At 45.8% G+C, this 23,674-nt stretch overlaps 1 protein-coding gene across 1 annotated transcript; it reads right to left on the bottom strand.

Annotated features, from left to right (window-relative positions):
- Positions 1-17,344: 17,344 nt before the first annotated feature.
- On the bottom strand, positions 17,345-22,619 carry LOC129148895 (uncharacterized). Its single transcript, XM_054715377.1, is given in 4 exon segments — positions 17,345-20,091; positions 20,094-21,737; positions 21,740-21,971; positions 22,044-22,619. Coding segments are annotated over 4 exon segments (5,199 nt in total).
- Positions 22,620-23,674: the final 1,055 nt, after the last annotated feature.

Genomic DNA, 23,674 nt, shown 5'->3' with positions numbered 1-23,674 from the left:
TTAATTTGCTTATTAGTTCAGCTAGAAGAATTTAGAAGATGGGAGGGTATTTTAGCCCCCACAGACTGAAAAGGTATTATATCCAGAAACTGTACCATATGACATGGGGATATCCCCCTTTCCTTAAAGCCATTATTGCCATAGCAGTTTTGGTTAAAGTCACTGAGAAAATTTTTGTGAAATTCCTTCTAACCATCTTTGTACCCCACACAATAAAAGCCTTCCTGCATTCTCATCACACTCAACATTTTTCAGACAACCTCCTATTAAATCCTTTTATTAACTGCTCCTCACATAACTTTTTCACACTGTAATAACTTTACTATTCTTATCCCCTCCATTACTAATGATATCCCTCATGACTGCTTAACACTGACAGATTATCTCCTGACCCCTTGTGATAATCTGTAGGAAACTCCTTTGAGTAACTCAGACTTCTCTTGGTGCATTGATGGTTCTCATTTATAAGTATGCTCCAAGAAGACAGAAATTATGCAACACACTTTGTAACTTGGAGATTCCATCTATTAAGAAAGAAACACCTCCAGAAAGACTCTTTTTAACCTTTCTGGAAAGGTCTCTATCAGGTACTGCCTCCAAATCCTTGTGCTGCCAACCTCCAGGGAATAGACTCCTCAACGTATGTGACATACTTAAAGAATGCACCTCACCCCGACTGGACCTACACAACAACTGGTGACCTGAAGGTGAAGATTTCCTGAAATTGGAACAAACAGCACCTGATGAGGCAGCTTTTCCAAGATGTTTAGAGCAGGAGAGTTAGAAGCTTTAAATTCAGAGAAGTCTCTGTTTCATCCAGACTATTAAGTGACTCTGGATTCTAATCCAATTCAAAGTTTCTGAATTTTCAACCTACAGGTTGTATTATTGATAAGACATTATGTTTTGAAATAACAGTACTCTTTAATTTCTTCATGTTTTATTCATGCATAGTGTCCTCCCAATGTATTTATTTAATTCAGTTTTGAGTATACTTTTGATGTACTCACTCTTCTAAGATACAGATTTTAGATAGAAAGGCCAGAGAAACCTATCTCCTATTCTTCCTTGTTACTCAAATGCGATCACAATAGGCTTCCAATCTATGAACTTTCCCTCTGAAGTGAGACATGACACCCAGGAAAGGTCATTTCTAGCATTGAGGGATAAAAGTCCACTGAATTAGGAATGCTTTCAGAGAAAGATCCTGATCAAAATACGGAAATGTGAAAATCTATATAATAAAAGCCTAAGTGGCCATTACGGTGGAATGACCAGAATGACCAGTCGCTATGATGCACACTGACCACCAGGGGGCAGATGCTCGATGCAGGAGCTGCCCCCTGGTGGTCAGTGCACTCCCATAGCCAACCTCCCGCAGCCAGCCAACAGCCAGCCAACCTCCTGCAGTCCCGCCCCCCCCCCCCACCCCGGACTGGGCGAGATGGCCCAATTGCCGGCCAGGCTGAGGGCAGGGCCAAGCCAAGGGACCCCACCTGTGCACAAATTGTGCATAGGGCCTCTAGTTAATAAACATAAAATGCATTTAAAATGGAGTCAGGAGGCTAGAAGAGAGAACTTTCACACATGTCACTCAACACACACTACTGACCCCAACAGGAAGAGACTTACCTTACATCTCCAAAAGGAAATGATATTCTTTTCACCTTTGCAGGAGGAAGAAAATATTTTTCATTGTCCAGTATCATCTCAGCCAATAGGAGACTGCCATAAGCTGTCCAATGAAAAGTCACTATACATACTTTGACTTTTGGTTTCCTCCAATATACTCTTTTTTTCCCCTTTTTATTGAATTTATTGGGGGTGACAGTGGTTATAAAATTATATAGATTTTGGGTATAGAATTCCTCAACACATCATCTGTACACTGTATTATGTATTCACCACCCTAATTTAAATATCCTTCCATCACCATTTATCCCCCATACCCTCCTTCATCTCCTCTCATCCCCCTCCTCCAAACCCCAGCATTCAACACACTGTTGTCCATTTCCAGGAGTTTTTCTTGTGTTTTTTGTTTGTTTGTTTTTTTGTGTTGTTTTTTGTTTTGTTTTTGTTTTTGTTTTTGCTAAATCCCAAGTTCATAGAGGAGAGTTTCTCTGGACTTGCATGTGATTCATCATTGGAACATGTCCTGAATTGCAATTCTTTATTGTTCCTAAAGAAACCCATTTTGCTGTAGAAATCTCTGGCTATTTGTTTAAGGTTAACACTTGTTAGGCAAGTGGCAGGATTATATAGACCTGCAGGTGTGTGTGAATAGGCAAGAGAATACAAAACTGATATATTTAGGAAACTACAGAAAAGATAAGTAAGGTTAATGGGGGATAGAGGTAGATGTAATTAAAAGATAGGAAAAGTGCGCTCTACAGAAAATTGTTTCAATGAACAAGTATGAAGTTTAGATTTTAACACTTCTCAGAAATTATTGTCATCTGGATGTATTCATTTAAAATTCAAATATATTTTTCCCAACTTTAGAGTTCTGGGTCAGGGCTCAGGAATCTGCTTATTTATTAAGTTCTCCAGATGATTCTGAGGGATGTGGTTTTCCTACACCACACTGTGATAAACTTTCTGCTGCAGCTACATACATTTAAACTTATGATTTAGAGAGATACCTTTAATACTGTTGTTCCCAACTATAGCTGCACATTAGAATCATTAAAGTTGGGATCCAGATATTATAGTTTTTAAAGTTCCTCAGGTGATTCCACAGTTCAGTCAAGATTGAAAAGCCCTGATTTAGCAGCCATGAGGAGGGCAGATATTAAAATATTAAAACTGGAAGTAGGAAGCTAACATATTATTGAAAATGTATAGGCAAAAGTGATGAGGATGTGATCAAAGGCAATATCTGGAGAGGTGGAGAGTGTGGGGTAACTGAGATATTAAAACTAGTTCATCTAGGATTTAATGATTCATTATATATGAGGTGAGTGAGTGTTCAATATTAAGGATGATGCCCAGGTTTCTGAGTTTGGATTTGAGTGCTTGGAGGTGCCATTCAATAAGAGAAGAGCCACAGGAGGAAAATCAGATTTGGAAGAAGACTACCATTTTATATCAGAGGTGGAGGATAAGGGAGAGGTGACCTAAAATTATTGCTATTTTTTGCTATTGGTTCCCAGACTTAAGTGTACAAAAAGAGATCACCAGGGGTTTATTATCAACACAAATTTTTATTCTCCTCCATTTCCATTTAGGAGGGCTTGAAATGGAGCCCAGTTATCTCCTTTTTTCTTTTGTTTTTTAAACAGTCCCAGTACAGATTGTAAGACTTTGTTAAATGTACTGAGAAACATTTAGAAAATAATGCTGAAAGTAAATTAGAAATTGCAATAAACATCTATTTCATGCCTATACATTGACAGCTACTAATGATTTAAGGATAGATATTAAACAATGTTTTTCTTTTTACAGTTTTATAAAATGTTGACAGTGTAATAGATAAATTATTTTAATGCATTATTGAAATGGTAAAGACCCACCTCTTTTTTATTTTATTTTATTTTTTTTTTTAAATATATTTTATTGAGTTTTTACAGAGAGGAAGAGAGAGGGATAGAGAGTTAGAAACATCGATGAGAGAGAAACATCGATCAGCTGACTCCTGCACACCCCCTACTGGGGATGTGCCCGCAACTAAGGTACATGCCCTTGACCGGAATCGAACCCGGGACCCTTGAGTCCGCAGGTCGACGCTCTATCCACTGAGCCAAACCGGTTTTGGCAAGACCCACCTCTTAATAAACCTATTTAATCTAGGGTGTAATTAATTTTAATGAATGAAACAATTTATTATTATTATTAAAAGTAACCAGTATATATGGAAGTGTATGCAGATCCATATCAGTAAACATCTTTTGTGTCATTATTGCTGATTCATTCCATCTTCAAGAATTTCAGAATTTCTTTGTTCTCCTTTGTCTTGTGAAACTTTTCAAAATCCTAAACAGAATTAGAATTAATTTGCAATATCAATGCTGATAATTCCCAATTATTAAGTCATTAAATTCAAGTGTCTTGGTAAGTTTACTAATTATCTTATCTGGGACTTTGCAAACTTGTGCCAACTAAGTTATATTTTTAAAAAATCCCTGGAGTATTAGTAAGTTCATATTCTAACATCTGATGAAAAATACTGCATAGGTATCCCCAAACAAGCAGCATAAAACAGTTTTTTTTTATGAAGTCTTTTTGTACTAAATTATAAATTATTTGTCTTTACTGGTAGGCATATATTCCATAAGTGGAGAAACCTGACTATCACACTTCATATGTGTTATTTCACCATTAATATGACCCCAAGATAGAAATTGAAAATAAAATAAAAGTTAACTTTTACTCTTACTCCATAATATTGTTAATCATTGAATATCTGAGGTGGTAGAGCCTAAGGGGTGGAAATATTCATCCTCATATCTTGAAGTTTTTTCAAACTGACAGAAATATCTATTAATTCATACTTTATTTTGTAAATATCTAAAATTCTGCACACTTCCTCCTGTCTCTGCTTCACCTAAGTAAAGATATAAAACGATTAAAAATATGTTAATCAACTGATTCCAAAGTGTTATGTTTAATTTTTATTTTCTTTGTCCATTATGCTGAAGAAGAGGAATATATTTTAATGATGTGATACTTCTTTTAGGAGCAAAAGTTATATACTTTTTCATGTATATGTATGTATATCACATTTATGTAGCATACATGCTATATAAATATTTTATTATGTGTATGAACAATTATAGCAAGGTATCAGTGGGGGCAGAAAATCTCTAATCCTATCTAATGAAGAGGGAATATGCTAATTGATGCTCATGCCATCGCAAAGATGGTGGTACCCACAGCCAATAAGGAGGAAATATGCTAATTGACTTCCCCCCCTCAAAGATGGCGGTGCCCACAGCCAATAAGGAGGGAATATGCTAATTGACTGCAATGCCCTCAAAGATGGCGGTGCCCACAGCCCCAAGATGGCGGCGGCACCCAGTCCCCTCAGCCCTGCTGGGGTGGCAGGTGCATGGCAAGTCTGGAGTCCCCCAGTCTCCTCAGCACCCCCAAGCCACCCAGGGCTGGCCCGAGGTTCAGGCAAGCCTCAGATGGCGCTTGCCCAGCCGCTCAGGGCTGCCTGAGGCTCAGGTAACCAGGGCTGGCCGAGGCTTGTGCTGCCAGCAGTGGCAGCAGCAGAGGTGTGATATGGCATCTCCTTCCCCTGATCGCCGGATCACCTCCCACCCCTGAGGGCTCCCGGACAGTGAGAGGGGGCAGGCTGGGCTGAGGAACCTCCCTCCAGTGCATGAATTTTCATGCACTGGGCCTCTAGTAAATTATAAATTTTTATCACATTGATTTCATATTGCCTATAAAGTGGTATGAACATTTTTCTAATGGTTGAAATAGGCTTTTGAACTTATCACTGCATTAATTTATACCAATATGTATGGTAGCTCTGTGTAGGAAACAGACATGATAACCATATTTTAACCTTTTGCACTCGGATGTCAAGTGTGACTCGACATGGTTAGCATTAGAATAAAGGAATCGAGAAAAAAGCAAGCGAGTGCAAAGGGTTAACATTGAGGGAAGAGAGTGACATCAGAGAAATTACAACAAGTTAACCAACTATAATTCAACAAAAAAATTCCCTGCTCAATACAGAAGCATGCCTGACAGACCCATGCATTGAAATATCTAAAGGAGGGCAACCTGGAACAAACAGGGAGATGAGAAGGGAGGAAAGCACAGACAGCCCCCAGACTCAGCACTGGAGAGGGGTGAAAGTCAGGGTAGCAGGCACTTCCTTTGGCCTGGAGGAACAAAGAGCTGCAGGGGTCAGTTCAGCAGGGCTAATGCAAGCCAACAGAGCAAACAGTGACTGAGCCAGCAGATGCCTAACAGAGCACAGGGTTCTGCCATGTAGCTCTCTACTGTCTGGCCTGGCATTGTTTTTTTCAGACAAAGAAAAGAAATCACAGAGCCCTGCTGCCACCACTTGAACTCCAAAAACTCACCTCCAGTTGCCCTTTGAATCAGGTCGCAGAGCATATGACCTGTAAACCAAGAGCTATTGTTGAACCACTGTTTCCCTCTGTGACTGATCCCCAAGAGGGTTGCTTGGGAGGTACCTCATAGAGGTCTGGGGTCACCATTAGGTGAGGGAAAAACAAACCCCAACCACAAGCAGTGCAGCTGTACTGTCTTACTGAAGCTGTGGAGGTCAAGACTGGGAGATTATAGAGATAAAACTGTTGCAATTCAGCAACATCCACTGGAAAATAGCAAAAAAGACTTCTTCAGAGAAAGCTGCTATATAGAAGGCCATTAATATAGACAGACATTCATGCCTATGCAAAGGAGAATAGAAAATACTATGAATAACCACAATAACAAGGATGATCAGAAAGAAAATTAAAAATCCCCAGAAAGCAAGGTGGGAAACATGGAAATATGTGATATAAATGACAGAGATTTCAAGATAGCAGTTCTGAAAATACTCAATGAGATGCAAGAAAATACTGACAGGCAATTCAGTGCACTCAGAAAATAAATCAATAAACAAAATGAATACTTTACCTAAGATATTTAAATTTTACAAAAGAACCAATCAGAAATCCTGGAAATAGCCCTAGTGGGTTTGGCACAGTGGATAGAGTGGCCTGTGGACTGAAGAGTCCCTGGTTCAATTCCAGTCAAGGGCACATGTCTGGGTTGCTGGCTCGATCCCCAGTAGGGGGCATGCAGGAGGCAGCCAACCAATGATTCTCTTTCATCATTGATGTTTCTCCTTCTCCCTTCCTCTCTGAAATCAATAAAAATATATTTTAAAAAAGAAATCATGGAAATGAAGCATGCAATTAAGGAGATTAAGAGTGAAACTACTAAGCACAGAAAACAGAGCCAAGCAGATGCAAGAAAGAGTTAATGATATTAAAGATATTAATCTAGAAATGATAGAGAGGAAAGAAGAGAGACCTGAGCATAAAAAAAGAAATAACTCTACAAAAACTATCTGACTTCATCAGACAAAGCAATATTAGAAAAACTGGCATTTCTGAAGGGCAAGAGAGGGAGCAGGGAACAGAGAGTGTATTCAAACAAATAGTGCATAAGAAATTCCCAAATCTATGGAAAGAAATACATACTCGAATCCAAGAAGCAAACAGAACCAATAGTTACCTCAATTCAAAGAGACACTCTCCAATCACTTGCTTTTAACACTGTCAAAAATTAAAAACAAAATATTCTCAAAACAGCTAGGGAAAAGAAGGAGTTCCTTCTTTCTTTTCATCCAGCTTCTGAGAAGAGACTCTACAAGTCAGAAGAGAGAGGAATCAAATATTCATATATCTCAAAAAGAGAAATTATCAGCCACAAATAATATATCCAGTAAAATCATTCTTTAAATATAAAAGAGAAATAAAGATGATCCAAGACATACAGAATCTGAGGGATTTTATTAGCAGAAAACCTCCATTTCAGTAAGTACTCAAGGGAGTTATTCTACCTGAAACAAAGAATATAAGATCACAACCCTATGAGTAAGATCACCACATAACTTACACCATAAACAGGGATAATTTGTGATAACAAAAAACATAAAGGGGGGTAAGGTCTGCACTGGAAAAGGAGGAGGAAGATCAATGAACTCAAAAGAAAATAACTACTGTATATATGCAAGTATGATTTTTATAAAGCTAATGATAACTGCACACAAATATCCCCAAATCAGGACATATAGCTTAAAAAAAAGGAAGCAGAGGAAAGAAGTATGGAATACCACCAAGCAAAAACAATAGAATAAACAAAAGATAACTAATGGTGGCACAAAGCTACCAGAAAACAAAAGATAAAATGGCTATAGGAAATCCTCATACATCAATAATTTCACTAAATGTAAATGGTCTGAATTCACCAATAAAGAGGCACATAGTAGCAGAGTGGATCAAAAAACAAAACCCAAGCATATGCTGCCTACAAGAAACACATCTAAGCTGCAAAGACAAAGGTTGATTCACAGTAAAAGGGTGGACAATGATTCTCCAAGCAAACAATATCCACAGAAAAGCAAGTGTAGCCATACTTATGTCTGAAAAAATAGATTTCAAGATAACAGGGGAGCCGAAACCGGTTTGGCTCAGTGGATAGAGCGTTGGCCTTCGGACTGAAAGGTCCCGGGTTTGATTCCGGTCAAGGGCATGTACCTTGGTTGCAGGCGCATCCCCAGTGGGGGGTGTGCAGGAGGCAGCTGACCGATGTTTCTCTCTCATCGATGTTTCTGACTCTCTATCCCTCTCTCTTCCTCTCTGTAAAAAATCAATAAAATATATTTTAAAAAAAAGATAACAGGGGACAAAGATGAACACTAAAATGATAAATGGGACACTATATCAAGAAAACATAACACTTCTTAATATATATGCACCCAATCAGGGAGTACCAAAATATATAAAACAACTATTCACAGAACTAAAGGGAAAAAAAAGATGAAAATACAATCACACTCATGGACATTAATACTCCACTGACAGCTCTGGACAGATTAACCAAACAGAAAATCAATAAAGAAATATCAGCCTTAAATGAAACACTAGACCAAATGGACATAATTGACATTTAGAGAACCTTTCATCCCAAAACATTTCATTATACACTAGGGGCCCTGTGCACAAAATTCGTGCACGGGGGTTGGGTCCCTCAGCCTGACCTGCACCTTCTCCAATCTGGGAGCCCTCAAGGTATGTCCTACTGACAGCTTAGGCCTGCCCCCATGGTTCTCTGCGGACCTGCCTGCTTGACGCCACTGCAGGCCCTGGTGTCTGCTCTCTGTGGGGGCCTGCTTGCCCCTCGCCACTGAGGCCAGAGGAAAGCAGGGACCTGCTGTCTGCTCTCTGGCTCGCTGCTGCAGGGGCAAGTAGGGCTTTGGTGTCTGCTCTCTGTGGGGGCCCTGCTCTTTGCTCACTCTCTGCGGGAGACTGCTTGCCCCTCGCTGCCATGACCAGGGGCAAGCAAGGACCTGCTATCTGCTCACTTGCTGTGGGAGACTGCTTGCCCCTCGCTGCCACAGTCAGGGGCAAGCAGGGCCCTGCTGTCTGCTCACTTGCTGTGGGAATCCCACCCTGCTCCCGGCCACTCGTCATTTGTACACATGTGTGCTGCCAACAGGCCTACCATATTTGTTGGGTTAATTTGCATACTCACTCCTGATTGGCTGTGGGTGTCACAGAGTTATGGTCAATTTACATATTTGTCTATTATTAGTATGGATTCTTCTCCAGTGTGCATGGAACATTTTTAAGGATAAAACATATGTTGAGTCACAAGACTAGTGTCTACAAATTTTTTTTTTATTGATGTTTTACAGAGAGGAAGAGAGAGGGATAGAGAGTCAGAAACATTGATGAGAGAGAAACATCGATCAGCTGCCTCCTGCACACCCCCCAATGGGGATGTGCCCGCAACCAAGGCACATGCCCTTGACTGGAATCGAACCTGGGACCCCTGATTCCGCAGGCCGATGCTCTATCCACTGAGCCAAATCGGTTTCGGCTAGTGTCTACAAATTTAAGAACATTGAGGGCAACCTGCTTGAGTCCCCTCCCTACTGCAGGGAACTTTTTATGTAATATAACTTTGCTTTCATTTTAAAAGAAACAAAACAAATTCAAGAACATTGAAATTATAACAAGCATATTCTCTGACCATAATGCCTTGATATTATAAATCAACTGCAAAAAGTAAGTAAAGAAACCCACAACTATGTGGAGATTAAATAACATACTACTACAAAATAACTGGGTCAAAGAAGATATAAAAGATGAGATCAAAAGATACAGAGAGACAAATGAGAATGACAATACAACATATGGAAATGTCTGGGATGCAGCAAATGCATTAATAAGATGTAAGTTTTTATCATTATAGACCTATCTCAGGAAATAAGAAATATCTCAAGTAAACAACCCAACATCACATCTTAAGAACTACAAAAAGGAGAACAAAACCAACCCAAAGTCAGCAGAAGAAAGGAAATAATAAAAATTAGAACATAATTGAATGAAATAGAGAACAAAAAGACTATGCAAAATGTTAATAAAACAAAGAGCTGGTACTTTGAAAGATGAATAAAGTTGACAACCCCCTGGCTAGACTCCCTAAAGAAAAAGGGGAAAAGACCCTTCTAATCAAAATCAGAAATGAGAGAGAAGTCACCACAGACATTACAGATATCATACATCACAAAGGATCATACTAGAATATTATGAAAGACCAGAGGCCCAGTGCATGAAATTCATGCATGGGGGGGGGAGGGGTGTCCCACAGCCCAGCCTGCACCCAATCTGGGACCCCTGCGGGATCGGGCCTAAACTGGCAGTCGGACACCGCTCTCACAATCCGGGACTGCTGCCTCCTAACTGCTCTCCTGCCTGCCTGCCTGATTGCCCCTAACCGCTTCTGCCTGCCAGCCTGATCGCCCCCTAACTGCTCCCCTGCCAGCCTGATTGATGCCTAACCGCTACCCTGCTGGCCCAATCGCCCCCAACTGCCCTACCCTGCTGGCCCAATCGCACCAAACTGCCCTCCCCTGCTGGCCTGGTCACCCCCAACTGCCCTCTGCTGCTGGCCTGGTCACCCCAACTGCCCTCCGCTGCTGGCCTGGTCAACTCCAACTGCCCTCCCCTGCTGGCCTGGTTACCCCCAACTGCCTTCCCCTGCCGGCCTGATCTCACCCCCAACTTCCCTCTCCTACTGGCCTGTTCACCCCCAACTGCCCTCCCCAGCTGGCCTGATTGCCCACAACTGCCCTCCCCTGTCAGTCATCTTGTGGTGGCCATCTTGTGATGACATCACATGAGAGCATTGTGCAAGGGCGTGACACCACGTAGGCTTTTATTATATAGGATTATATGCCATCAATTTCAATAACCTAGAAGAATGGATAAGTTTCTAGAAATACATAACCTTCCTAGGTTAATCATGATGAATTGAAAATCTAAATAGACCAATCAGCAGTGAGGAAATACAGACAACAATCAAAAACCTCCCAAAAAATAAAAGTCCAGGACCAGATGGCTTCAACAGTGAATTCTACCAAATGTTCAAAGAAGATTTAACCTTTTGCACTCGAATGTCGAGTGTGACTCGACACGGTTAGCATTAGAATAAAGGAATCGAGAAAAAAGCAAGCGAGTGCAAAGGGTTAAAACTTATCCTTATAAAACTCCCCCCAAAATTGAAGAAGAGGCAATACTTCCTAACACATTCTATGAAGCCAATATAACCCTGATACCAAAACCTGGCAAAGATAACACAAAAAAAGAAAACTACAGGCCAATATATCTGATAAACACAGATGAAGAAACCCTAAATAAAATACTAACAAATCGAATACAACAGTACATCCAAAAATTAATGATCATGATCAAGTGGGGTTCATTCCAGGGGCACAAGGATGGTTCAACATATTCAAATCAATCAATGCAATACAGCACATTAATAAAAGAAAGGAGAGAGGAATGAAAAAATGGGGGCCGAATAGGCTGACGTGTTCAGCACATTGTCACGGGGCCAGACTGGAAATACAACTAAATCAGAGAACATCCACAAGGAATTAACAAATTAGGCACAGCTGAGGAGGCTACTTACACCAAGGAAGGGCATAAAATACCTGGAGACTGGTAGGAAGGGTGGCAAGGGCTCAAGAGGGGTGGCAGACCAGTGGGCAAAGAGGCTGAGGGAGTATCAGTTCCCTCAGACAAAATAGAAGCCTGGCTCAGGCTGAGCATCAACTGCCCCTTGGTGGCATGCATAACATCCAACTGTGAAAAGAAAAGCTGCAGGGCTGCTGGCTGCCTGGGACTCTACACCCAATACCACAGCTGGGAAAGTCTGCACCACTTGAGGAAAGCAGTGCAGTGCTGCAGGGAGAGAAAGCCATGGTTTTGGTGTGTGTGTGTGTGTGTGTGTGTGTTGTTTTCATTCTCTAAACCCAGAACACAGGACTTTTAAATTGAAATCACTCACCTGAGGCTTCAGAACAGGGAGGGAGGCATTGACTTGAGGTTCCTTGTTGTGGAGCAAATGAGAGTAAATGACCACTGGAGTCCAGACCAAATTAAAATTTAGGGAACCTTTTTTTAATAACGGGTTGGCTGACTGCTCTCTCCACATAGCCCTGACAGCAGCCCTGACCCTTTGTGTCCGATCATATTTATACCCATTCACTACCTCCTGTTTTTGCAGAGCAAACAATTTTAAAACAAAGTAGTTTTTCTTAGGTAATGTCAACATGTCATTTAAACAGTCCTGGCATCTGGTGGAGTAACTGCATCCCGTTATCAGGAAAGTTGACAGTGATCTATCTTGTAAGGCTATTTTGTTAGTTGCAGCTGGGATTTATGGCCAAGTCGACTAGGAGAAAGCATGCTCAAAGATTCCCACTCTCTAACATCCTGAGGAGAGGTGAGGGGAGGGAATCAGGGGAGGAAGACTTGACCAGGAATCCTGCATTGGGGTGTTCTAAGGTTTCCAAACCTAAGTGGCCATTTCTCCCAGGCGGAGCTAGACCCTCCCAGTAGCCTCAGGACAGGTGATATAGCCTACCACACCCGGCATTGTGAGATTTACAGAGAAAACAAAGGTGGAGGCCAAGTTTATGGCTCTGAATAATCTCAAGGAGCCCTCAGAGATTGAATTGGAAGAGGGACCAACTGACCCACAATTATGGGAACCAGACTGATAAAAACCCCAGGATCCCAGCTGACCCTATTGGTCTCCATATAAGGATCTCTGTCCAACCAAGGGCAGAGTAATATTTTGGGCCACTCTCAGAGGAGTAGTTCTGGTACAGGAAAAAAGCACCCATCACATTCCCTGTCAGAAAGAGAATCTTGAGTAATTAAGATTGACAGCTGGCAGACAGGTAAAGAGGGCAGATTGGCCCTACCTGCTTGGAGCTAAGGCCTGTGGAGACAGACACAAGCACTGGAGCAGTGGATCACTTGGAGCTTCATGCAGGATGCTAAAAGCCAAAAGACAGTGCCTTTACAGTAGTTAGCACCTAAAAACCTAAAAGGAAGCTCAGAAGTGATACACAGAACAGAAGAATGGGGACTTAAACCAGGTCACCGGGGGCATTAAAACTCAGCTGAAGCGAACCACACCTCACTTTTAAACAATTTTTTGTTATTATTTTTTATTTTGCTCCTTTTTCTTCCTCTCTTCTCATTTTTCTTCTCCTTTCTCCATTTTATCTTTCCTTTCTTTCTTCCCCCTTTTAAAATTGATCTTTTTATCTGCTTTATTGATGTGTTATTATTCTAATCTTTTGGTTTATTCATATATCTAATTTCCTCTTCCCTGCTTTTACTCCATTTCCTCTTCTCTTTTCTTTTGCTTCACTACTCAATTTTTTTCTGTGTTTTTTTCCCCCTCTCTTCTCTTGCTCTTTTCTTCTCCTAATTTTTTAACTTGTTTCACTTCCTAAATTTAGGCCTATCTGCTCTCTTCTCTATTCTCCTTTAAAACATTTTTAAATTTTTGTGTGTTTGTGTGTGTTTTTGTTTTCTCTTTTTCTTTCTTTCTTTCTTTCTTTCTTTCTTTCTTTCTTTCTTTCTTTCTTTCTTCTTTCTTTCTTTCTTTCTTTCTTTCTTTCTTTCTTTCTTTCTTTCTTTCTTTCTTTCCTTCTTCTTTCTCCTCACCCAAGGATATTTTTCCACTTATATTTAGAGAGAGTGAAAGAGAGGGAAAGGCAGAGAGAAATATCGATGGGAGAGAAACACATCTATTGGTTGCCTACTGCACAAGCCCCAACCAAGGCCCAGGCTGGGGAGGAGCCTGCGACAAAGGTACTTGACTGACTGGAATCAAACCTAGGACCCTTTGGTCTCCAGGCCAACACTCTATCCACTGTACCAAACCAGCTAGGGATGCTTTTTGTTTTTTCTTCTTGTGTTCTCATTTATTTTCTCCCGTCTCCATTCTAAAGCATGGTCCTCCACTATTCCTCCAATTTTTTAAACTTATTTTATTTTTATTTAAGCTTTGTATTTACAGATTCTGCCCCCCCCCCCTTTTTTCTGGGTGTTTTTTGTTTGTGCTTTTTAGTTTATTTCTTTGTTTTGTTGTGTTTTCTCCCCATATTCTTTTTCTTTTTTTCTCTATCATTCTTGCTCTCTTTTCTCTTTTCCTAATTCTCTTTTCTCTGGTGGTCAGTTTTATTTGGGTTATAGGTGTCTTGTATACATTCATGTTCTGTTCCTTTTTTGTCATGTCTTGTCGTGATGTATTTTGTGCTATTCAGTCCGCATCCTCACAATGGCTGACACAACATGGTAAGGAGCGAGCCACATCATCAGACAACCTGAGAGGAGACTCCACCCACAAATGGGACAATAACATCCAAGACCCAACTATATCAGGAGAACCCAGATATCTCAAGAAGGGGACATTCCTAGAATACCCAGCCCAGGAGACCTGAGAGACTGCACCACTGTGTCCCACAAAACATCTACTACATAAGACCAATTCAGAAAATCTGGGAGGCATAGCAGTTTGATCTAATATATAAAAACAATTACAAAGAAAGAGCAAAAATGGGGAGACAAAAACACTACCCTCAAATAAAGGAAAAGGAAGAATCATGAGTAAAGGAACTAAATGAAAAGAAGGCAAGGGATTTGTCAAAGAATTCAGAGTAATGGTTATAAGTATGCTCAAAGGTCTGGATGAGAAATTCACTGATAGGTTTTAACTATAATGCCCAGTGTTCAGAATCCCCAAAAACCCCCCAGGAAGGAGCCAAGACCCGCTGTAACTGCAAGAGAACCTTTATTCGTGCTAGCATGAGCTCTCATCTCCAGCGCTCACCGGGGAAAAAGAGGACCTCTCTCGCCAGAACAAAGGCTTTAAAGGGGGTCTCAAGCAGTGGGCAGGGAGAGTGTTTATGACCCCCATGATTGGTCAGGGGTAGGGTGAGGGGTCCAGTTACACAAAGGCTTTAAAGGGGGTCTCAAGTAGTGGGCAGGGAGAGTGTTTATGACCCCCATGATTGGTCAGGGGTAGGGTGAGGGGTCCAGTTACACAGGGGCACACTGGGTAGCTTGCCTAAAGTGGACTGAGTCCATCTCTCTACATTCCTATTGGCAGGTACATGCAACTGTTACATTCTTGCAGTCTACAGGGAGGGGCAGCACGGTAATTTGGCTCTATCATTCCCCCCTTTGTCATGAGACTTACAGACCCAATCATGGGTCAGTTGGCACCCCCATCTCTTCTTCCGTTGGTAGAGGCTTATACCGAGTGTGTAGCACCATCATCTGCACGACCCCTACTCGTTCCTTGATGAACTGAACTAATCTATTGATGATGTAGGGGCCGAAGGTCAGCAGCAGGAGTAGGATTATAAGGGGCCCAACTAGAGCAGAGAGGAGGGTGGTTAACCAGGGGGACCAGTTGAATAGAGATTCATACCAGGACTGTGATCTCTCTCTTTCTAACCTGCGCTTCTGCAATCCTTCTCTCAGGAGGGCCATAGACTCTCTTACGACCCCGGAGTGGTCGACGTAGAAGCAACATTCCTCTCCCAAAGCCGCACAAAGGCCCCCTTGCTGCATGAACAATAAGTCTAATCCCCTCCTATTTTGTAGTACCACCTCCGATAGGGAAGTGAGTGACTCCTGTAGATGAGAGATTGATTTCTCGATTCTTTCTATATCTAAATCTATGGCCGCCCTCAGAATCCCATAATTCTTATCCTGGATGACGAGTGATGATATCCCAGTTCCTGCTCCTGCCAACCCGAGCCCCAAGAGCACAGCCATAGTCAGGGCGGTAATAGGCTCTCTCTTGCTTCTGGGATTGGCAGAGCCAAACCTGTTAAGTATCTCATCCCCCGTATGATATACGAGTCTGGGGATCAACTGGACGAGTGTGCAAAAGCCTTCCCTCGGGGAGTTGAGGACTCTTGTGTGGATGCAGGGGACGAGGCCACTGGAACAGGCCCACCAGGTATTCTCAGGGGGAAGTAGATACACTGTCTTATTGGGAACAGTAAGGACCTCATTACAGAGATGTGACTGTTCTGGGGGCACGTGGCCTATACAAGTGCCCTGTCCTGTTACTGTCTGGAGGGTTAGCCTTGCAGCAGACTGCTGCCACCTACAGGAGCTGGAATTAATGGCTGTGGTATATTTGCCGCTAAGAGCAATGCCTTCATAGTATGGTGGCTGGACATCTAGACAGAGCCAACAGGACTCAGTCAGGTCAGGCCTCGAAGCATTCAGAACATGGAATGCGCCGAAACCGGTGTGGCTCAGTGGATAGAGCGTCGGCCTGCGGACTCAAAGGTCCCGGGTTCGATTCCGGTCAAGGGCACCTTGGTGCGGGCACATCCCCGGTGGGGGGTGTGCAGGCAGCTGATCGATGTTTCTCTCTCAATGTTTCTGACTCTCTATCCCTCTCTCTTCCTCTCTGTAAAAATTCAATAAAATATATTTAAAAAAAAAAAAAAGAACATGGAATGCTCCGACAACCGTGTTCCACAAGGGGTCTGCATCAGGCGGAAGCCCGCGGGCCGGGGTAGGGGATGCAGGCGATGTCCTGATAGGGACTGGGGATGTAGAGGGCTGTGAAGCTGGAGTCCGGGTGCTCTTGGGCACGGACACTCGGGGGGTGGCGGGCCGGAGGGCCACTACTCGGTTGGGTCCCACCCCTGCACGGGTTTGCTGGGTAAGGGGCGTCGCCTGTACTCGGAGGGTAAACAGCATCCCGGGGTTTCCCACCCCATTGTAAAGTCTGATTCCCCAAGTTTTTCCAGCGTCCCATCCTGTTGCCTTTTTCCCCTGTTCTGTGAAGGACATTCGCACGGGGTTGCAGAGATACCTCCCAAATCCCACAGGGCAAGGCGGCGCCTCTGACCTTGTCACGGTTATCAGGTCGTCAGTTTTCGGGGGAGCCCACCAGATGTGCCCAGTCGAGACACACGACCAAGAGGTGCAGAAGTAGCTCCCCATTCCCCCGCATGAGTCCTGGGTGTGTCCTCGTGAGTGCCCGGGGCAAACATAGAAATAGAATGTTCTGAGGTCCCTGGACTCCGAGAGGTTTGGCCCATCGAAATCCCCAATAGGCTCTCCAGTTGTTATGTCAGGAAAGAAGATAAGAAGGTCTATATAGAGGTCCGGGAACCAAGTGTCTCTGGGGTGGATTTGAGAAGTCTGGTTAACTACTGTCCCCGAGCTGGTGTCTATGATCTGCCAGGTGATGTTGAAGGGGGTGTGGGGACTCCCGGTGGTGGGAGTGGCCGCGAGCAGGGTTACCAACATCAGGCAGGTTGAGAACGCCTCAGCTTGAGCTTGAGCGGGTTGCATTGGTCTCGACTAACGCTCCACTGGGCGATGAAGTCTTCACGGATCACCGAGGGGTCTGCTGGCCGAACGTGGGTGTGATGGACCCAGGTGGCGACGCCGTCCACTTTGAGAGCGGTGGGGGTCGTCAGCACCACAACGTAAGGACCCTTCCAACGTGGCTCAAGGGTCTCCCGGCGGTGTCTCTTGACGTATACCCAGTCCCCCGGCTTATGCTGGTGAGGAGTCAGGGTTGGGCCAGTCTCGTAGATAGCGCGGAGGCGCGGCCAAATGTCCTCGTGCGCCTTCTGGAGCCCTCTCAAGGAAAGAAACAGTTCTTGACTTTCAAATTCTGCAAGAGAGTCAGCTTTAAGGTTGGGGATAATAGGGGGTGGCCGGCCGAACATGATCTCATAAGGGGTAAAACCCAGGGTGTAGGGGGAGTTCCTAACCCGGTAAAGGGCATATGGAAGGAGAGCCACCCAGTCCCCGCCAGTCTCTATGGTCAGTTTGGTAAGGGTCTCTTTTAGAGTTCTATTCATCCTCTCTACCTGCCCTGAGCTTTGGGGCCTATAAGCACAATGCAATTTCCAATTTGCCCCAATGGCCTTGGCCACTGCCTGCGTTACCTGCGAGATAAAGGCTGGTCCATTGTCCGACCCTATCTCAGTGGGAAAACCGTACCTGGGCAAGATGTCTTCCAGCAGCTTCTTGGCCACCGTCTGAGCTGTTTCATGCTTAGTTGGGTATGCTTCTACCCATCCGGAGAAGGTATCTACAAATACTAATAAATATTTATAGCCATACTTTCCTGGTTTAACCTCAGTGAAGTTGACCTCCCATTGTGCTCCAGGCTTGGTTCCTCTGAGCCGGGCTCCTTTTTCACTCGGCCCGGTTCTTGCATTTGTGAGTTGACAGGTCTTGCAGGCAGATACGACCTGTTCTATTTTGATGTCCTGTTGGTGGATCTTAATTCTGGCGTGTCGGATTAAGTCCTTTAATTTGCGTGCCCCCAGGTGAGTGGACCGGTGCATGTGCTTTATCATGGAGACTCCAAGCTGGTCCGGCAGTATGAGCTCCCCTTGCGGTGTATACCACCACCCCTTCTCCTCTTTTGCTTGGGGAAGCTTCCTAATGCGCTGTAACTCCTCCAGGGAATATCCTGGCTGAACTGGCAAAACTGGGTCCCCTGGGTCTGGGAGCTGTAGGGCCATGGTGGGGATCGGAGAAAGGGCTATTGCCTTGGCCGCCTGGTCGGCCCTGCGGTTTCCTCTTGCCACTGGGTCGTCAGCCTTCTGGTGCCCTTGACAGTGTATGATGGCCAACTTGGCAGGGAGCCATAAGGCCGAGAGCAAGTCAAGTATCTCCTGTTTATTTTTTATAGTCCGCCCCTCTGCTGTCAGTAACCCTCTCTCTTGGTAGATTGCCCCATGAACATGAGCGGTGGCGAACGCATAACAGCTGTCTGTGTAGATGTTGAGCCGCCTGCCAACTCCCAGTGTCAGGGCCTTGGTGAGGGCCACAAGCTCTGCTTTCTGGGCTGACGTCCCGGAGGGCAGGGCCTCTGCCCATACAGTATCCGTTTCAGTGACTACAGCTGCACCCGCATACCTGCTTCCGTCCCGTACGAAACTGCTTCCGTCCGTGAACCAGGTGACGTCTGCATCTGGAAGGGGCTGGTCGGTCAGGTCCTTCCGGATCCCATGCACTTGTTCCAGGATTCCTGCACAGTCATGTAGGGGAGCATCTAGGTCGGGGTCGGGCAGCAAGGTGGCAGGATTGAGAGCCGCACTGGGAAGAAACCGTACTCTGGGAGGGTTGAGAAGGAGACTCTGGTAGTGTGTTATACGTGCGTTGCTCATCCATCTGTCAGGAGGCTGCCTCAGGACTCCCTCAATGGCATGTGGGGTGGTGATCCAGACTTCCTGCCCCAGAGTCAGCTTGTCAGCGTCTTTGACTAAAAGCGCCGTTGCCGCAATAATCCGTAGGCACGGTGGCCATCCGGCAGCTACAGGGTCTAACTTTTTGGATAAATAAGCCACTGTGCGGCTCCAGGGGCCTAGGGTTTGAGTCAGGACCCCTTTTGCTATTCCTTTGTGTTCATCTATGAAGAGGTGGAATGGCTTCGTGATATCTGGCAGGCCCAGGGCCGGAGCACTTAGGAGGGCTTTCTTTAACTGCTCAAAGGCTGTCTTCTCTCTCTCAGTCCATTCAAATGCCTTTCCCTCCTTGGTTGCCTCATATAGGGGCCTGGCTATCTCCACGAAACCCAGTATCCAGAGGCGGCAGTAGCCAGCCGACCCTAGGAATTCCCTCACTTCCCTTCCGGAGGTGGGGGTTGGGATTTTCAAAACAGTCTCTTTTCTGGCATCTGACAGCCGCCGCTGTCCACCCTCCAGGATGTATCCCAGGTAACTCACCCTTTCTCTGCATATCTGGGCCTTCTTCGCAGAAGCCCGGTACCCAAGGGCCCCCAAGGAGGCCAGCAGGTCCCTTGTCCCCTGCTTGCAGTCTTCAGCCGTGTCTGCTGCAATCAGGATATCATCCACATACTGAAGGAGAGTAAGGTTGGGGTGTGTTCTCCGGTACTCACCCAGGTCCTCGTTTAGGGCCTCGTCGAAGATGGTGGGCGAGTTCTTGAATCCCTGAGGCAACCGGGTCCACGTCAGTTGCCCACTGTAGCCCTCTTCCGGGTCATGCCACTCAAAGGCGAACAGGGGTTGACTGTGGGTGCCAGCGGCAAACTGAAAAAGGCATCCTTCAAATCTAACACAGTATACCAGACACGGGAGGGCGCCAGAGAGCTTAAGAGAGTGTATGGGTTGGGGACTGTTGGGTGTATGTCCATAACTCTTTTATTTACTTCCCGGAGGTCCTGTACTGGCCGGTAGTCATTCGTGTGAGGCTTCTTGACTGGCAGGAGGGGGGTGTTCCAGGCAGACTGGCAGGGGACCAGCACTCCTAGGCCCCTCAGTCTCCGAACGTGTGGCTGAATTCCCTTCCGGGCCTCCTGAGGCATGGGGTATTATTTGATTCTTACTGGGCCTTCCCCTGGTTTTAATTCTACCAGGACTGGGGCCCTGTGGGCGGCGAGCCCCACTCCCCCTGTCTCCGCCCAAGCCATGGGGAACTCCTGCAGCCATTCGTCCATGCTGTCCTCTACTGGAGAGGCTTTTTGGTGAAGCCGGTACTCATCCTCCAGCCTCATGGTCAGGACCTGAATAGGGTGGCCCTCGCCATCAGTAACCTGAGGCCCCCCTTGTCTGAAAGTTATCTGGGCTCCGATCTTAGTGAGTAGGTCTCGTCCTAACAGGGGGTAGGGGCATTCCGGAATTACCATAAAAGAGTGGGATACCCGTCCCGTCCCTAAATCCACCGTTCTTCGGGTAGTCCATGAATACTGGCTCATACCAGTTGCCCCTTGCACCCAAGACTTCTTATTGGCTAATTTTCCTTGAGGCGTACGGAGGACTGAGTGTTGTGCTCCGGTGTCAACAATGAAGTCAATGGGGGTCCCCTCCACTCTAAGGGTTACCCTGGGTTCGGGGAGGGGGTCCGAACCCCGACTCCCCTAATTACTCAGTTCATCCAGCTCCAGAACCTTTACTCGATCTGCTCCACCACCCTTTTTGCTGGTCCTCTTCGGGCACTCTTGTTTCCAGTGCCCTATCTCCCTACAGTAAGCACACTGATCTTTCTGCAGCTTCCGCCTCCCGCCCCGGGTGGTCCCCTTACCATCTTCCTGGCTGCCGGCGAGTCGGCGGAGACGGCGGTTCCGTTCCTCGGGAGAGTCCGCGGTGGTGGCGAGCAGGATCTTAGCTAGGTCTCGGGTTTGTTTGCTGCTAGCAGCCGCCGCAGCACGAGCCTGCCTTTCTTCCGGGGGCTCTCTGTTATTGTACACCTTCTCGGCTACTTCCAGCAGGTCCTTTAAACTCTTCTCCCCTAACCTATCTACCTTCTGCAGTTTCCTTCTAATATCTGTGGCTGATTGGTTTACAAAGGCCATGACCACAGCCACCCTGTTATTGGGAGCTTCTGGATCCATGGGGGTGTAGGTACGGAATGCCTCCATGATCCGCTCCAGAAAGGCAGCCGGGGACTCATCCCTTTCCTGTTGAACATTCCCTACCTTGGCCAGATTAGTCGGCTTCCTAGCAGCCATGCGGAGACCCCCCATTAGAGTCTGGTGGTAGACCTGGAGCCTCTCCTTACCTTCTGCCGTGTTGAAATCCCATTCAGGCCTAGTCAGGGGAAAGGAAGTATCTATTAGGGCTGCGTTGGTGGTGGGATTTCCATCCATGCCCGGAACTAATTTCCGGGCTTCGTTGAGGATCCTCTCCCTCTCTTCTGTGGTGAACAAGACCTGCAAAGCTGTTGACAGTCATCCCATATTGGCTGATGGGTGAAAAGGACAGAGTCTAACAAGTCAATAAGTCCTGCCGGCTTCTCAGAGAACTTAGGATTCTGAGCCTTCCAGTTGTACAGGTCACTAGTGGCGAAGGGCCAATAGTGAAAGGGCTGATTTCCCTCCGCATCTGGGGGCCCTGCCGCTCATAAAGGCAGAGTCTTCACTGTGGAGTCAGCGGCCGGGATAAGCAATTCCCTCTGAGCCCTTTGTCTAGTGAGGGGCGGGCTCCCCGCAGGAACCGGAACCCCTCCCCTCTCTGCTGCCGGAACTCCTCCCCTCTCTGCTGCCGGAGCTCCTCCCCTCTCTGCTGCCGGAGCTCCTCCCCTCTCTGCTGCCGGAGCCCCTTCTGCCTCTCCCGGCGGTGGAGGACTGCCCCATTGTGAGTTCCTAGGGGGCTGGTACGGTGGAGGAAAGATTAATTCCTCTTCAGTTCCCCCCTGCAAGACGGGGTAGAGGGGTGCTGAAGGCTGGGTGAGGTCCTTCTCCTTTACCTTCTCCATTTCCTGTAAGGCAAGTATGGGTTTTGGCTCTGGGGGGCATGGGGGCAGAAAGGGCTTAAGCCAGGAGGGCGGATCTTCCACGAGGTCCTGCCAAGTAATAATATAAGGAAGTTGATTAGGATGTCCCTTCTTGGGCTGAGAGACAATGTCCCTCACCCAGTGGATGGTGGGGAGGTCGAAGGTCCCCTCCGGCGGCCATCCAACACTAAAAGTCGGCCACTCCCTAGAACAAAAAGTTTGCCACCGGTCCTTCCGGACCTCCACACTGAGGTTGCTAGCTCTTCCCTTAACCTCCTTGAAATGATCAATCATAATGCTTAAAGGAGTGGTTTGAGTCTGTCCCATAGCGTCCGTCAAGAGAGTCCACAAAACAAAACAAAAACAAATCAACACACACAAACAGAGGATCCTTAAGAAAAGCCTTCCAACGCGAGTCCGTTGGAGCAGAACCAAAAGCGTGGACGACGGCCTCACGCCGACCGGTGGGAGCGACCCACCTCGTCCCAGAAACTGGAGGGGGATACACGTCCCTCCTGAGGGAAATACACGTCCCTCCTGAAAGAGGATCGAGACGTCTCCCGATACCTCCTGCCCGTGGTCCTCCAGCGCGTTTGCCTAGACCGCTTCGGGCACTGCCAGAAATTCAGATTTGAGCTCACACAAGAGACAAAAGACAAAACAGACACCTACCGTGGCCAGTCAGGTTCTCCGGGTTTGGGGGTCCCTCGGGGGGCTTGGGGATCCCGGGCGAGCCCCCAAATGCAATGCCCAGTGTTCAGAATCCCCAAAAACCCCCCAGGAAGGAGCCAAGACCTGCTGTAACTGCAAGAGAACCTTTATTCGTGCTAGCACGAGCTCTCATCTCCAGCGATCACCGGGGAAAAAGAGGACCTCTCTCGCCAGAACAAAGGCTTTAAAGGGGGTCTCAAGCAGTGGGCAGGGAGAGTGTTTATGACCCCCATGATTGGTCAGGGGTAGGGTGAGGGGTCCAGTTACACAAAGGCTTTAAAGGGGGTCTCAAGTAGTGGGCAGGGAGAGTGTTTATGACCCCCATGATTGGTCAGGGGTAGGGTGAGGGGTCCAGTTACACAGGGGCACACTGGGTAGCTTGCCTAAAGTGGACTGAGTCTATCTCTCTACATTCCTATTGGCAGGTACATGCAACTGTTACATTCTTGCAGTCTACAGGGAGGGGCAGCACGGTAATTTGGCTCTATCATAACATCAAGAGGAAATTAAAAATAACATAGCTGAAAGGTTTCAACAGTAGACTAGAAGAAGCTGAGGACCAAATCAGTGAGTTAGAAGACAAGGTAGAAAAAACCACATGCAGAGCAGAAACTGGAAAAAAAAATTAAAAAGCAGGAGGAGTGTCTAAGGGAGTGTTGGGACAACACGAA

This window comes from Eptesicus fuscus, chromosome 1 (assembly GCF_027574615.1).
Source record: "Eptesicus fuscus isolate TK198812 chromosome 1, DD_ASM_mEF_20220401, whole genome shotgun sequence".
In the NCBI taxonomy this organism is placed as follows: domain Eukaryota; kingdom Metazoa; phylum Chordata; class Mammalia; order Chiroptera; family Vespertilionidae; genus Eptesicus; species Eptesicus fuscus.
This window is presented reverse-complemented; position numbering and strand designations above follow the sequence as displayed.